We start from the raw sequence: 17,049 nt of genomic DNA on the forward strand, positions 1-17,049 counted from the left end.
CCTAAGGAGATGCTGTCCTTTTACATGTTCATAATTCATTATTAGAAAGGTATATATTTTTATTTTACATGGAAATTAACTATTAGGGAAGTATAAAAACTATGCACAACTGATAGAATGTCCTATTTTGCTATATTTACTAATTAAAAAACTAAGAACTTCATTTTCTCAGATTTTTCAGTATATTGCTTTTTCTAGTTTGTCAGAGAAACAGAAAATTTGGCAATCTCATCTGTGCTGACATTTCAGTCTTCAGTATATGTTTATAAAAACATACTGCCTCCCTCCTGAGATAGCTTCTCTTCTAACTATAATGGTCACATCTCTTCTGGATAACTAAATGCGGTTATGTTTCCAAAAGAGGCTTTTAAAAAAATTATCAATCTTCATTTACAATTATCTGGACCTTACTGGAGATTAAAATAAGTTAAAAAAGAAAAACAATTTTTTCAAAAGAAGTATATGTAAGGGAAGTTACTTAAGCCTGATGGGCTAATTTAGTTATTCCTTTGCTGGTATTCAACAAAGACTGACTATGATTTGGGAGAAAATTCATTTACCATTTTTTTTCACTACAACTCAAGGATTTCAAAGAGAATTCCCTTTTGGGGGTGACATTAAAGACATTAAAAAATAATAGAGTAAGGTTAAAGAAGCTTTGGATAATGGAAGTTTGGCTAAAATTAGATATAGAAACTATAAAAATTTACAAAATGAACTAGCATAAGTGATGATTTCTGGATACAAACATTACCGTTTGTCTACAGATTGGACAACTGATTGCCCCAAGCCATGAACCATATCGCCAGTATGCAATAATGCAGGTACCTAATGGGAAAAAAACATTAATGATGATGTTTGAAAGTCAATATATCCTGATAAAGTTTAAAATATTTGAAATATTTTAACAGTATCATCTTATTTTAAAATATTTCTTTACTTCGTCCAACACACTCTTCAGGCAATTTCAATAATTCCCAGCCATTAAAAAACTACCAGTTAGGATACACACATTCTTGTACAATTAAAAGCAAGCATGCATTGTTTGCTTCAATGCTATGAGGCTTACTAGAAAACATTGCATTTCCTATGTAAAATAAATAAAACAGTAATTAAACATCATTTTATATATGATACCAGCAAGTCACAGCCTAGATTTTCTGTTCCAAATTTGATATATATTGTTACAAAAAAACACAATTTCTATTTTTTTATGAGTTTATAAAGTCAAGTTACTTTTCAGTAACAATAATACAAAGATTACATATTCTCTGCCCTAAGAAAGTTCATAATTCAGTTCAATAACTGAATCAACTTTCGTACTGTATAGGTTTGATTCTTTTGCTTGCGGGTGTTTGTGAGCCGCAAAACTGCTAAACACAGCTTAAAGGAAGACCTCAGAAAGTGGTGGGTGAGGTAAGTGTAGAATCACTAAATTATAGACCAATAACAAATGAAGAAGGAATATTTTTAAATACTGTCTGATGTTTAAGGGGCCACTTCATTTTCTTCTGTGCAGGACACCGCTTTCTCAGACCATCCAGGTCCCACCGTGAATCTGAACTCAGTGCTTCCTGTTTCTCTTCTATCTCCAGGATTTTCTCTGTATCCCTTACTCTTATATTAGCAACCTAGCTTAGCTTCCTGTGTTCCTTATTCTGATTCTCCCAGATCAACAAATTGTCCAGAATTCAGAACAAGCAATGACAATCAAAGTGAGGAGAGCCAAGGTGACATACTTAAATCAATTAGAAGGTAGTTAAGTCTTGAACTGTGTAATATTAACTTAAAATACAAAAGGAGTACAGAGAGGGAGAACTCTCTGGGATGTTTGAGAGAAACTTGTAGAGATAGGGTTTCAACTGAACCTTGTTGGATAGCAAAGATTTAAATAGGCAGAAATCAGAGGGAGGATGTTTCAGGTTTTATGAATAGCAAGGGCAAATGCAGGAGGCAGAAATAAATGGTATATGAGGAGACTGGTAAGCAACCAGTAGGCTCAGTAAAGACCATTCAAATTGGATTGGACATTACAGTGACTATGGGGAAAAACTGGTTCAACAATTTAAAGATAAATATAAAAGCTAAACAGTCTTTATCTGACATTTTTTCTTACTCTCAGCGCGTGGTGTTAGATACTATTAAGTACTTCGAGCAATCTAATTTCATATAGAAACTATACAAAAGCAAAACTTATAAATCTGTTAGTATTATTATTACCATCTGTAATGATACCTTAGGTTTATCTAGTACCTTTTCACCCAAAAGGTCAATATGTTTAGACATCTATTAATTTATTTAACCCCGCATCTCTTTTCTGCAAATTGGGGTGTTGGTGTCCTTGTTCTGCAGATTGTGTAATGGCCACTTGCCAGCACTGACAAACTATGGTCCAGCAAATCAAACACTTAAGTTCATACATATCTGCTATGATATATTTGATATTTTCCCTTTTCCTCAACTTTCCTCCTCTTTAAAAGAGAGATGCACCTAAATAGGATTGTGGGAGAGATGACTCAATGACTTTAATCTGGGTCACAATCTTTGTAAATCTGTTTATTTGTGAAATGAGACTAAGACGTTATAAGACTGGTGGGAAATTAAAATAACAAGGGCTACAAATGTAAGTAAAGTGAAGTCTGTTACTGCATTACTCTTAACTCACTATAAAGGAACAGAACTAGTTCCATATATAGGAACCAAGCTAAAGTGTTCTTGTTATACATGGTATCAATATACTTGAACTACTATTCAAAGATTTTTTATTGAGTTAAGTAACTAGTTTTTTTAAACCTCTGCACCTACAGACAGTAAATAAAAGTGTCTAATAAGTAGAGCAGGATATCAGAAGCAATCTACCCTATTACCTCAGACCCAAAAGTAAAACCAAGAACACAATAGAGCCATCCTACAATTGACTGGGTTATCTACTCAGTGAACTACTTAAACCCAGGTTGGCAAATAAGAGTTCACCTTGCCTGCCAAACCTCATTGATTCCTAACACTTGCCTGGAGTACTGTGTTAGAGGATGGTTGAGGCCATATCAAGACTCAGAAAAAGAGTGTCCAATTGATTAAGAATATCTACCAGATATTTGAGAGGGGAGGAAAGTATCTGCTTTCCCTGATGGCCATTTAATTCTCCTTGTCTGATCTTTCATTATTTTGCTGCTCATTAGCATTTACAACAGATAATTAAAAAGACACTGAAATCAGTGTTTAATAATTTGTTAGCTACTTAGGCAAAAATCTTAGGAAAGAGGTTAAAATTAACGGATGAGGCAATAATGGGGCTGGTAACTACTTGCTAAAGGTATGGAAAACCCTGCATTGCATAGTATGGATTTCAAATGAGTATGTCATCACCAGTATCATAAATAGTTACACTTTATACCTAAGAATTCTATGTAATGAATCTTAGACAAAAGATACAAAGAGGAAAAGCACTTTATAGGATCACTGTATGCTACATTTTAAATCAGTCTTCATATGAATATTGCTTAGTTTGGGAGCAATGGAAACCCAATTTTGAATACAGCTGTTCAAACAGAAAGAAATACTACCAATAAAAAATAGGCCTAGATTTTGTTAATGCTACCATAATAAATTAAAGAAATAGGTCTAGTGCTTGGATAAATCTTAAATAGAGAGTAGCTATATAAGCCACCAATCACAGTAGAGTTGAGCGTAGGGTTTGAAGTTAGGCCTAGGTTTAAAACCTGGCTCTGTACCTTAGCAGCTGGGATACTCTTTGTAAAATTTCTTAACATCTCTGAGCCTTGGTTTTGTGGTGTTAAATGAGATGAAGTATGTTAAGTATCATGTAATAACTGACTCTCCCTAATCTCATATGACCATAATAAGCAATGACTATATATCTCAGTATTCTCTATATATTTCTGGATGGTTAGGAAAAATGCACTCCCTTACTAATACTAAGTAGGTATGAAGTCAACATTCCCTTCTTGTCCCACTGTATGCTCTAGTTTTCCCATTCTCCATCACCAACTCCCTGAGATCATGAAGAAAGAGAGGCTAAGAACGTCTGTACTGACTCAGAGTAAAATAGAGTTAGTAGAGCCAAAGAAAGGTCTTGGGCAGTGAGGTCCTTGAGAGAAGAACCTTCCTGCCTGGGGAAGGATGAATAATAAATGAAACTACTCAAAAGTGACGAACAATGAGGGATTAAGTAAGTCCCTCATGGTATTAACATACTTGAATTACTATTCAAAGAAACACATTTCTGTTTATTGAAAAGTTGAATAACTAGTTTTTTAAATCTTTGAACCCACCGACACTAAATAAAAGTGGCTAGTAAGTACAACAGGATATCAGAAGCAATCTACCCTACTCATGAAATACAAAATGTAATGAAGAGAAAATTAGGAATCCAGCCTGTGTACAAATATGGGTCTTGGTCTGAATAGTCACTTTCACCAAGTACAGCATTGTCTGCTTACCACAAAAGAGATGTCCACAGTTTGTTTCCACGGGGAAGGAGGCTTGGTGTAAACAAATTGGGCAGTACATGTCAGCGTAGAACTGCTGCCGAGCAGCGGCAGGTGCATCCTGATAAAAAAATGTACATATTTACACATGACACACATCAGCTTTTCAAAATTACCTTTATGTTAAATTATATTTATGAATACAGTCAATGCTGTGTGATCCTCATCAAATTTTAGATATGTAATAGATTAAGGTCTGATAAGTTAAAGTTATGAGGCTATATTGTTGTTTTATTTATAAACTGCGTGGTCTCTGTCTTCATTCCTCAACACAATTTAAAGATAAAAACCTAGATTAACTCAGGAGTTTCTCTCTTACTCTATTAGAATGAGTAATTTTTTTGAGTAACACAACACTGAGTTAATGCATAATCTGAAGAGTAAGAAATGTCAAACTGTTTCCCAAGTATTAGCATTTTTTCATTTTTAATATCTTTTTTATTTATACATTCCTGACAAGTGTTGCATGTATGCTATATCTCACAAGAGACCAGAATTAAACCTTCAGAGAAGAATATTTGGTCATTTTGGAAGTAGAAAAATATAAGACCACTGGTAACTTGAATTTAATCCTTCACATAGATTAGTAAATTTTAATGTTTCTCAGTTACATCACTGATGTGATTATAATAGGAACATTTAATAGAATCATCAGTATAAGAAGCATCCAGATATCAAAGAACTCACTAGAATGTGAGTGCTATAAGGACAAGGACTTTATTTGTAGGACTCATTGTAGTTGATACCCCAGGAACTGGAAAATTATCTAGTACTAGTACATAATGTATATCTTTTAAAATATTTATCAAAACCTATTTTTATAGCACCTAGCACACATCATAAACAAAGTAGCTCACATTAAAAACATCAAATTACCAAAATAAAAAGTAAAACATTTATTGAATATGAGCTGTCCTTAATTGTAAACTAAATCACAGCTTTTTGTCATCTAAAATTAATAAACTATAACTAAAATCCCCTATGTCCTAAAACAGTCCTAAAATACTAGAATGTTCTGTAAGCCAAGGTCACAGCTTGATGTTCGAGTCTACTTTGTCATTTTTAATGGTGCAAAAAAGAAAAACATAGCACTTAATGTTCCTCTCTCTACCTTTCTCTTCATTATTCTTCTTTGAAATTAATTGACCAAAAAAAAAACAATTACCAGTGCTGTCCAACAGAACTTTATGCAATAATGAAAATTTTATTTATCTGTGCTGTCTAATACGGTAGCCACTTGTCACATGTGGCTATTGAATACCTGAAATGTGGCTAGTGTGACTAAAGTACTAAAATTTTAATTTTAGTTCATTTAAAAGTAAATAACCACATGTGAGTGGCTACCATATAGGATGTCACATAGGCTAACTCGCTAGCTTTATTCCTACTAGAGCTGTATGCTATTTCTGAGAAATTGCGAGGTACAAAAAAACCTGGAAGATCCCCCTCAAGCTCGGACTCCTGTATATCTAGATTTATTCATGTAATCTTAGTGTGAATTTAAGCAAATCTTAGTGATCTAGTATGTTAAATTGGATAATAGTTGCCTTATCATGTTTGAAGATCAAATAATAGTTGTATGTGAATCATTTTGTAAATTATTAAACACTATCCCAGCATGAATCATTAACGATAGCTCTGGAATGGAGTACTACTGATATGCTTAAGCTATTTTTGCATCAATAAATTTAAGTTCTAGGAAATAGGAATTCTTGTCTGCTGAGTTTACATTTGAATTCCCAATGTCTAGAACACTGTCTGGCATTTGGCAGATTTTCTATAAGTATTTGGTAAATAGATAAGTTACGAAACCCTCTTTGGAATTAAAGTCTGATTGGTGAGTAGGAAATAAATTCTTAATTTTTGTTTTTTGATGTCAGCTATCTCTGCATGAAGGTATACAATATCCTACTTAATCCAGCCTTCAGAAAATATATTACATTTCTGTTTGTTAGAGAGTCCATCTGGTTAAAAGCAAAGAAAAGGCAGAGGTGAAATTTTCTTCTTGTCCTAACTAGTTTTGTTAACTTTGATCTTGAAGAAAAAGAACAGAAAAAGCCGCCCTTTTTGGTCATTTCATTAAAGCCAATTAGACAGTGACTATTTCCTTAAATCTGAATAATAGAAAAACTGCTGTTTTTAAAGCAAATTTAAAAAAACAACATATGAAAACATCTAAATAGATTAAGACTCATTTGTCTAATCTGAAGATATATAATCAAAATAATTTAACGTAATTTAAAGCAGGAAGAAGCCCATGTTTCCAAAAAGTAATTTATTATTTCATCACAATTTCATATGCAGAGGGAGTAATACTATCTACTCCTTACATAAATGCACATATTTACATAAACAATACCTGTTCTGTTTGAAGTTGTTCCCGAAGCACCCTTACTAGTTCTTGGTTTTCTGGGTGAATGTTTTGATGTGCATTTCTGTTGAATAAAATGTAATAAACTCTGAATATATAAAATATTATCAGATGAATTGGTTTTCTTTATGGTTTTCAACCTAGAATTACAGATAATGTAATAAATGTAAATGATGGCATACAACTGTACTCCAATTCTAGGACTGAACACTCCAGGCAGCTATTTCATTCTATATTATGCATTTGAACACTCTTCCATATTTAATTAGGTCCTTCTCCCAACTTTTTACCTTTGAGGAGGGGGACAGAGGAAAGCAAAAAATAAAATTATATAATGTAGAAAAGCCAAAAGCTAACATACTACTAGTATCTTAATATTAGCAATTAAAATGGAAAACCAAAAGCAAGAAGTTAGTGACATTGATATGAGGATGGGATAAGACACATGCATATTGAAAATTAGAAGTGGTGGTTAGGTTGTTAGGGTAAGGGTAAGATTGACATTGTTAATGTTAAGATATTAGTGGTATGTTAGCTTTTGGCAAAGGACTTGACTAGACATTTCTCCAAAGAAGACATGCAAATAGCCAATAAATATATGGCTTATTATAAGCTCAACATTATTAGTCATTAGTGAAATGCAAATCAAAACCATAATGAGATATGCTTCACACATATTAGGATGACTATTATGAAAAAAACAAAGTAGCAAGTGTTGGCAAGGATGGAAAAAAATTGGAACCCTTGTGCATTATTTATTGTGGGAATGCAAATGGGACAGCTGCTGTGAAAAACAGATGGAGGTTCCTCAGAAAGTTAAACATATAATCACTATGTGATGCAACAATCCCAAATGAAAGCAGGGACTCAAAGAGATACCTGCACACCAATGTCATGGCAGCATCATTCGTAATAGCCCAAAGGTAGGAACAGATGACAGATGAATAGATAAAATATGGTATGTAAATACAATGGAAAATTATTCAGTCATAAAAAGGAATGAAATTCTCATATATTTTGACCTCAATTGCATTACGCTAAGTGAAATCAGACACAAATGGACAAAAATTGTAGCATTCTACTTTATGAGGTGCATACAAAGCCTAATTCGTTGAGACAGAAGGTAAAATAAAGGTTACCAGGAGCTGAGGAGGGAAAATAGGAAGTTATTATTTAATTGGTAGAGTGTGTTTGTAATGATGAGAAAGTTCTGGAAATAGACGGTGGTGCTGGTTACACAACATTGTCAATATACTCAATGCCACTGAATTGTACACTCAAAATGGTACATTTTATGTTATGTATATTTTACCACAATGTAAAAAAAAATTATAAATTACTGTAAAGACACAAAAGGTTTTGTTGTTTGACTTTTAAAATGCCACCCCTTGCCTAGCTCACTAATTGATTACTTCACTTGAAGTAACAAGGTTACAACTACCAATTGAATTTGAATCTGAAGAACTGAAAAGAAACTTAAACTGATCTCCCATTCAATTATGTTAAATTCAAGACAACGCCAAAGTAATAGGAACACCTTACATAATTTTAAAAGTTCCGTCTTAGGTTCAGCCAAAAATATTATTATTTAACTTCACCTCTTGGCCCTGTGTGAGATAATAGAAAATAATACATACTAGTCTCTGCCCCTGGTTCCTAACACTGAGTTCCTGAAACCCTTGTAATTTCCAAAGAGATAAGAAGACCACTAGGAGCATCTTTTGTTCTAATATTTCTGACACAGGGCTGCTGAGACACTTGTAATGTTCTGGGTGATAGGAATGTCTTTTGTTCTAATGATGCAACTCTTAGTGGGCTCTTGGATGGCTTTTGGGTGAGAGCTAGCCACCAGAAAGACCAAGTCGTGATTAGAAGCTTCAGATTTTCAGTTCCATCCCAGACCTCCATTTTCTAGATAGGGGAAAGGGGCTAGAAACAGAGTTAATAATTGATCATGCACACCTACATGAGGAAGCCTCCATAAAATTCCAATATTGAGAGCATATCTACATACCAGGTTGGGGAACACATCTACATACCAGGAGGGTGACGTACCCCAGGAGGGTGTAGATGCTCCAGCATTTGCGAGTCTCCCAGAGTTTGTCCTATGTATCTGTTCATTTGGTTGTTCGTCTGTATTTTTTTTTATCATATCCTTAAATAAATTGGCAAACTTAAATGTTTCCCTGAGTTCTGTGAGTCGCTCTCGCATATTAATTGAACCTGTGGACATGACAGGAACCTCTGAATTGTAACCAAATCAGAAGTTATGGGTAACCTGGGGACCTATTATTTGTGATTGGCATCTGAAGTGGGGATCAGTTTTGTGGGACTAAGCCCTTTCACAGGTAGATGTCAGAGTTGAGTTAAATTATAGGACACCCAGCTGGTGCTGTGGAGAACTGCTTTGTGTGGGGGAAAAAACCTCCATACATTTGGTGACCAGAGAAGAAGTATTCTCTGTAAAAATGGTCACACAAAAGGTAAATACAGTAGGGAAGAACCTACTCAGGAAGGAAAAATCTGTAGGTTTTTCCTTTACACCCTGGTTCTGTCCATGAAGCTACACAGAATAAACCTTATTATTAAAAAAAACAAGCCCACATATTTAAAAAGTTTTTATGTCCTAGTCTTTTTCCCTAAGCTAGATATCCCAGGTTCCTTCAAGCATTTTTATATGATGTTTCCATAGCTTTATCCATTCTGATATCCTACCCTGCATGTTTTCTTGATTAAAATTCTTAACCCAAACTGAATATAATCAAAATGTGAACTTTATCTGATTATTCTGATTAATGTAGCCTAACATTGTTATTTTTTTGGTGTCTACAATATATAATTGCCTTATTAAATAGAAACTTTTAGTTTGTGCTTCACATTTGTGGGAAAAAACTTTTATTATGCAAGTAATAAGTAACAGTAAATAAATTAGTAAAAACAAGGGACAATATTTTAAAATAAAATTAATCTTATAATTTTTTAATAAAATGGGTGTCTTTCACTTAAAAATTCTCACTCGACAATTTATCATGGATATTTTCACAAGACAATAAATTTATATACCCTATACCCTTTAGCTATAACTCCTTATATCCCCATCTTCTACTCTAGTCCTAAGGAACCACTATCTACTTTCTATCTCTATAGATTTTCCTGTTACGGACACTCATGTGAACAGACTCATATGTGGCCTTTTGTGTCTGGTTTATTCACTTAACATAATGTTTTCAAGTTTCATCCGTGGTGTAGCATGTATTAGTACGCCATTCCTTTTTATAGCTGAATAATATTCATTGGATATACACATTTTGTTGACCCATTCGTCTGTTGGATATTTAGGTTGTTTTTACCTTTTGAATATTACAAATAATACTGCTATAAACATTCCTGTATACGTTTTTTGTGCAAATGTTTTCATTTCTCATGAGTATATATACCCAGGAGTGAAATTGCGAGGTGTGAAATTGTTACTTGATTTTTAATCATTTGAGGAACTGACGGTTTCCCAATGCAACTGTATCATTTTGACATTCCCACCAGCAGTGTATAAGGGTTCTAATTTTTCCACATCCTCAACAATTGCTATTATCTGATTTTTTGATTCTACCCATCCAGGTGATGCAAAGTTGTATCTCACTGTGGTTTTGATCTGCATTTCCCTGATGACTAATGGTATCAAGCATCTGTTCCCATGCTTACTATCCAGTTACATATATTCTTTGGAGGAATGGCTATTCTAATTCTTTGCCTTTTAATTGGGTTATTTGTCTTTTTGAATTTTGAGTTCTTTATATATTCAGATACAAGGGTCTTATCAGATATATGATTTGAAATACTTTCTTCCATTCTGTGGGTTGTCTTTTTACCTTCTTGGTGATGTTCTTTGAAGCACAATAATTGTTAATTTTGTTTTCAATTTTATATATATATATATATAAAATTTTATATATATATATATAAAATTTTATTTATCTCCATGTCTTATCACTTAAATTTCTAGTTTATTACTTAGTCTCTGTATGTTGGTATATAGACATCTGAGTCATTTAAGATCTTTTTATGATTCTATAACACTAATTTTAATTCTAATCTAAATTCCCTTTACTGTCCAAGGCTTTTTTTGATTCAGTTTTTCCATTTAAACACTGAAAATATTTTACATTTACTATATCACCTACAAGCTGATGGATTCAATTATGAAAATTACATTTTAAACTGTGATATTCCTATAAAAAATACTAACATTTTTTCGAAGTATGTATAATAAGTTAAAATTTTATCTGATAAGACAGTTGATGTGAGGAAAAATGCATGGTAGCATTTAAGGCCTAGTAGAAAATAAAATGCCTTAGTAAATGTGTACAATCGCTGAGATCTATTATTTGGTTTTCATAGTAAATATTAAACATTACTAGAATCAGTCAGAGAGTTAGTGGCCCTTGGAATATATATTATTGCAATTCTTTTGTCCTTTAGTCTCACCTGAAAAGTGCATATACCAGGGTAGCAATCAAAGCGAAACTGACCACAACTGCCACAAGTACTTGGTCACTTATTCCTTCTATGACTGAATCATCATCCAGTTTCAAACTTTGAACTTCACCCTGATATTTGGCCATTCCAGGTCTAAAAGATAAAGAAACAAGATAAAAGTTACAAATGACACAATGAAAATGAAATATGCTAATAAAAACAATATAACTGACTTTTAATATATTTAATTTTTTGTAGCATTTTCGTAAAGTAGATTGCATTAAGTACAACTCCAGTATGGATTACCCCATTAATGAGTTCTTTAAAATTTGCCAAACATTAGAGAGTACAGAATTCTATTTCCTTTAAGGAAAACAAATACTATAGTGTATCACCGATTTACGTTCTTTAAAAAAAATTTTAAAAATGCCCTTTCCTCTTCAAGCTCAGCTCCTTTAATTTTAAGAAGACACTCCTCATGTCCAATTGCTCTTTTTTTTATTCCTAATACCAACTCTCCAAGTAGATTAGATCCTTCTTCTTCCTCATAGCACTGAATTTGCGCCATGGAATTTATCATGTATGACTAGGGAAGGAAATGTATTGTTTTCTTCTGTAAATAGTCCTATATTACCTAGCCTACTGTACTCAGTAAGACCTAATAAACATGTTTATGTTGGAGTTATTTACTTTATTTATAGTGTTAGTAATTTGAAAAGTAACAATGAAGGTATAGGATATATATATATCCATATCGAGACTTTAAGTTAATGTAAATTCTGGTGCTTGGAAAACTATTAGCCTCACCTGGGACTAAGCTCAGCCTATGGCTCAGAATTCTTTAAACTGCCTGGAATATGGAATCACTCTCAGACTGCATTTCCTTATGAAGAGTAAGAGATGATATGAAACTCTCCTTTCCATATACCACACTAGAGAAAAATGGTAATACCCAGTTTCTCTAGGTATGAGGGGAGATAGCCCAAACACATTGGAGTCTAAATATCACAGGTAATTCATTTTTTTTTCAGATGGCAAAACAGTAAAGTTCAAAGTCTTATAAGATGCCTAAAGGGGAAAATAAAGGAAATAAATATTCAATTAAATATATATGACTATTCATAATTAAAATAAAATTCTGTATTTATGTAACTTACTGCATTGAAAAGTTTTATTCAAAATCACTAATCAGGCGAGTCTCTGCTAAGAGGAAACTTTGAATGTTAAGGTCTAACACCTTTGACAAAAATCTGAACTGGCTGCTTGTAAGAAAACTACCTCTTATTGAAGAAACATAAGCAAATGAACAGATCAAAGGCAGCTTTATACATAGTAATGGTCTGATATATGAGGAACTTTCTAATGACAGGTTTCAAATATCCATGATGAAGGCTGAGACCAGGAAACTCAAAGAAAGAGCCTCAACTTCATTATTTTTATTCAAAAGAACAGTCAAATGAACTGCCAACTGAAACTAAAGAGCCTCAAATAACCTAGGGGTGAGCCATGTAGTCACTTTAGATTTTTATTTTATCAGGTTTCCTCTTTTTAGAATCCTATGGCTGTGTCAAAAGTCCTAAGGGCCATGAGAACTATTTGTATCTGCTCAAAGATAACCAAAATGTTATTCCCTGTGTCAAGATTCCCAGCCTCTAATTACTAAATCTAGTTACTTCAGAGTTGTGAGGATCTTCTGCTATGCTATACATTTAGGGAGTTTACTACTTTGTACTTTAAAACAAACAAAACAGTTACATTTATTTCTATGACCTTCCAGGTGTAATCAGTGATAATGTGACTAAATTCTACTGTACGAATTATGTTTATATATATATATAGTCAATTGTGAAAATTACATTTTTAAACTGTGATATTGCTACAGGAAATACTAACATTTTATTCAAGATATGTATGTTAATAAGTATATATACATACACACACATATACACATATATATTCATTATACCATATAAATATTGCTTTGTAAACACTTCCAAGAGCTCAGAGACCCAGGATACATTAAGTATTGCACAGCCATGTAATGTTATTTGCATCATTTTATAGTAGAAGTTCCCAATGTTGTTGAAATGAAGAGTTATTTTTTATTTTCACAAATTTAAGTATCACCAAAGAAGGTGCTTGGGCTGAGAGAAGGTGGGAAGGGAGTCTGCTGATATATTTCTGAGAGGAACATAGAGGTCAGCTACATTTTCCTGTCATGTGGAAATCCCACCTAAAACCAGGGGCTCTCACATGGAGAATGAATAATGGTTTCTGATACACTAGTTGGGGGCTTCAGTAGTTCAATTTCCACCAGTAGTTTTGCTCATAATCAAGAAAGAAAGAAAGAGAGAGAGAGAGAGAGAGAGAGAGAGAGAGAGAGAGAGAGAGAGGAAAGGAGGAAGGAAAGGAGGAAGGAAAGAAAGAAGGAAAGAAGGAAAGAAGGAAAGAAGGAAAGAAGGAAAGAAAGAAAGAAAGAAAGAAAGAAAGAAAGAAAGAAAGAAAGAAAGAAAGAAAGAAAAATTAAGAGAGAGAAAGAAAAGGAGAGGGGAGGGGAGAGGGGAGAGGGGAGAGGAGGAAGAAAGAAAAAAAACTGTAGGAGCTAGTGGCTCAAAAAAGAGGTATTATAACATGATTTCAGTTTGCAAAGAAACTGATCTAAGATAAGGGAGGAATAATAAAAAGAAACTTTTCTATTTGAGATGGCATAAACTTCAATCTTGAAAATGAATTCCAAAGTCAATCTGCACTTTAGTTGTTCAATTTTTGCTTTTCACAGTCAGGCTTTATCTAGAACAGAACAGGGCTATTGATATTGTTCAATAGCATAGGCCCTCAAGTGAAGCCCAAGCATTGCCTGGAGTTTAGTTCCAATTCTGCTACCATAACTGTGACCCCATTTAATCTCTTAGGACCTCTCATTTCCTGCAAAATGTGAAAACTGGATCTGAGGATTCCTTAAGTTCCTTCTACCACTACATTTCTCTGATCCAGAGTTTTCTGGAATAGAAAAAAAATATCAGGGAAGAGAAATACCAAAGGTTAAACGGTTACAAGTCGGGAGCAGGACTGGGAGAGCCAGATCTTCCTCTTTCTCAGGGTACAGTTTTATAGTTTGAATTATTTTCAAATACATGTTACTTTAACAATAAAAATAAAAGCCAGTGCCACACTTGCTTCCTCCCTTGAGAGGTGAAAATTAGGCTTCAGTGTTCATATTTAAACCATCTGTCTCTAGTCCCATTCCTACCACCCTAATCACTCTGTTTCCTCATGGTGCCTTACAAAGACCTTGGTGCAGGGCACTGGGAGGCATGCTCATTGGCTACATCTTACTCCCCTGAGCAGTGCACAGGGAATATTACAAGCTGTAGGGGCCACTGAATGCTGCTTACTTCAAACTCAGAAACAAGATCATTAAATTTAGAGTATATGATATCTATTTCATAAAACCTGTCAAATATGAAAAAATATACTGGTTCTATTATTAACTCTTTGAGATTTACAGAAACAAAACATTCTTATATCTTGTAAACTGTTGATAACTGAATAATCAATACATAATTGATAGCAGCAGAACTGGTTTCTAGGTTTGGCTTTTTTATTACTTAGCTGGGTAAGTCTTAGTGGCTTATTGAAGAAGCATAAGCTTTTAAGTCAGACAGTTGTGTACTTATGAAAATCTGGGTCTCAGCTTTTGCATATTTAAAATACATAAAATTAATTTGAACCATATCGAATGGCCACTTTTTTGGCAAATCATATAGGCTCTCAGTAAATGGAAACTATAATAGTTTGATTACTGTTATTAACAACTGTCAAGGAATCGGCAAGAACCATGATAAAACAGCCATACCTTCCCTGTAACTACACTCTTATAGCAACCAAACTGTCTTTAATCAAAGCTCTAAGTATGTATTCCCTGGAAGACAGGATAAAATTAGGAACATTGCAATGCAGGACACCACCATGTCTACTTGAATGTGACAAACAGCTATAGATGAGAACTAGCCTACAACTAACTAGAGTAAGGAGACAGCTAAAATAAGTCCCACTCACCTCTGTCTTTTCTAAAGTTTTCAGGAAACACACACACGCGCGCGTGCACACGTGCGAGCACAGAGAGAGAAAAAATATAGGCTATTCCATAACTTCAAAGGATAAACTCAATGTGGCCACATGGCTTTTACAGACAATTACTGATATCCAAGAAGCTTTTAAAATAATTTCCTTCAAGGAGGGTAATTGGAGCTACAAAATGAAACTTTAAGAACACTGCAATATCATACACAAATGCATTGGGATGAGCAGTCATGCTTGAAAAAGGAGGCTTAAGTCAATAGTGTCAAAATTTTGAAAACCTGAGTAGCTGGAGTACAGGTGCTCAATAACTAGTACTTCCAGAAAAAAGCTAGCATCTGGTTCTCCACATCCACTAATGAGCTGCAGAGGAGTCAGGCTCACCTACTGACTTTACATGCCTAGTAAGCGTAATGGTCACTTAAAGTGCAAGGGATTCTACAGAAACAAGTTATGATGGCATGTAGGAACTCTGGTTTGACAAAGATTCACAGACACCAAAGGAAACAAAGGCAGGTGAAACACATCATTTCTAAAGGTTTCCCTGCCCTTGGAGTAGGGAAGAATGTTTAAAAGAAAGACTTCAGGTAAGATTTTTTACATTCATAAAATGATAAAGCATCATATGAACTGTTAACTGGTACTCTGTAAAAACATCATTAAAAACTCAGTGGTCTATGGCCATGTCACCCTGAACAAGCCCCATCCCGCCTGATCTTGGAAGCTAAGCAGGGTTGGGCCTGGTTAGTACTTGGATGGGAGACCACCTAGGAAGACCAGGTGCTGTAGGCGTAAAAAATAAAAAAATAAGCTGACAAGGTCCTTGCAATCTGTAAGGTCAACCAAAAGTTGTGTCGGCTAAAAAAAATAAAAATAAAAATAATAATAAAAAATTGCTAAACCCCCCCCAGCAACTCAGAGGTACCATGTTGATAGTTTTTAATGCCCAATGATGAAACCTACTCTTAATGAGAAAAGGATGCAGGAAGCGGGGGCGGGGGCGGGCAGGAACTGCAAAACAAAGTAAAGATGTGTCCTGAGAAGTTAAACCAGCTGCACCTTAAAAAAAAAAAAATGGCATTGTCTGGTAAAGTTATGCGCACCCTCAAAAATTCTAGGACTCCAAGGTACATATCCTAAAAAACCTTTTACCATTTGCACTAGTATCTAGGTATAAGAATGCTTATAGCATTATTCTTAGTATTACCAAACTGGAACAAAATGCCATCAACAATAGAATGGATACATTGTTATATTCATACTATAGAATACTAGATAGCAACGAAAATTACCTAATACACAAGTTTCTATTAATCCAAAGCCACAGAGTAACAATTTGATCCCACTCATAAAAGTTTAAAAACAGGCACAGAAAAACTATTGTTTAGGCATGCATACCTAGTTGGTAAAGCTATAAGGAAAAAAGTAAGCGAATAAACCAGTCTGGGGAGGGAATTGTGCTCAGAAAGGAACATAAGGTGTGGGTGGAACTTCTGAGGTACCAGCAATGTTGTTTTTATCTGTATGTTTTATTAGTATTCTCTACACATGTACGTTGTTATCGTTGTTATGTACTTTCCAACATGTTATAGCGCATATCTTATCGGTAATCCTGCA

General features: G+C 34.1%; 1 protein-coding gene and 1 pseudogene across 4 annotated transcripts in view; one reads left to right on the plus strand and one right to left on the minus strand.

The window, feature by feature from the left end:
• RNF170 (ring finger protein 170) overlaps nt 1-17,049 on the minus strand; it is a 29,427-nt gene that overhangs the window by 11,740 nt on the left and 638 nt on the right. For 3 of the 4 annotated variants that reach the window (XM_036228753.1, XM_016127429.2, XM_016127426.2), the window contains exons 2-5: nt 11,362-11,505; nt 6,868-6,943; nt 4,461-4,569; nt 755-828 (exon numbers count right to left, since the gene is read on the minus strand). In XM_036228753.1, the coding sequence (XP_036084646.1) occupies nt 755-828; nt 4,461-4,569; nt 6,868-6,943; nt 11,362-11,505 (403 nt within the window). Of the gene's footprint in view, nt 1-754; nt 829-4,460; nt 4,570-6,867; nt 6,944-11,361; nt 11,506-17,049 lie in introns of those variants that run through there. The other variant, XM_016127430.2, reaches the window with a different exon arrangement.
• On the plus strand, nt 16,106-16,224 carry LOC118609422 (annotated as a pseudogene).

Source organism: Rousettus aegyptiacus, unplaced genomic scaffold, assembly GCF_014176215.1.
Source record: "Rousettus aegyptiacus isolate mRouAeg1 unplaced genomic scaffold, mRouAeg1.p scaffold_m13_p_11, whole genome shotgun sequence".
NCBI classification, from domain to species: Eukaryota; Metazoa; Chordata; class Mammalia; order Chiroptera; family Pteropodidae; genus Rousettus; species Rousettus aegyptiacus.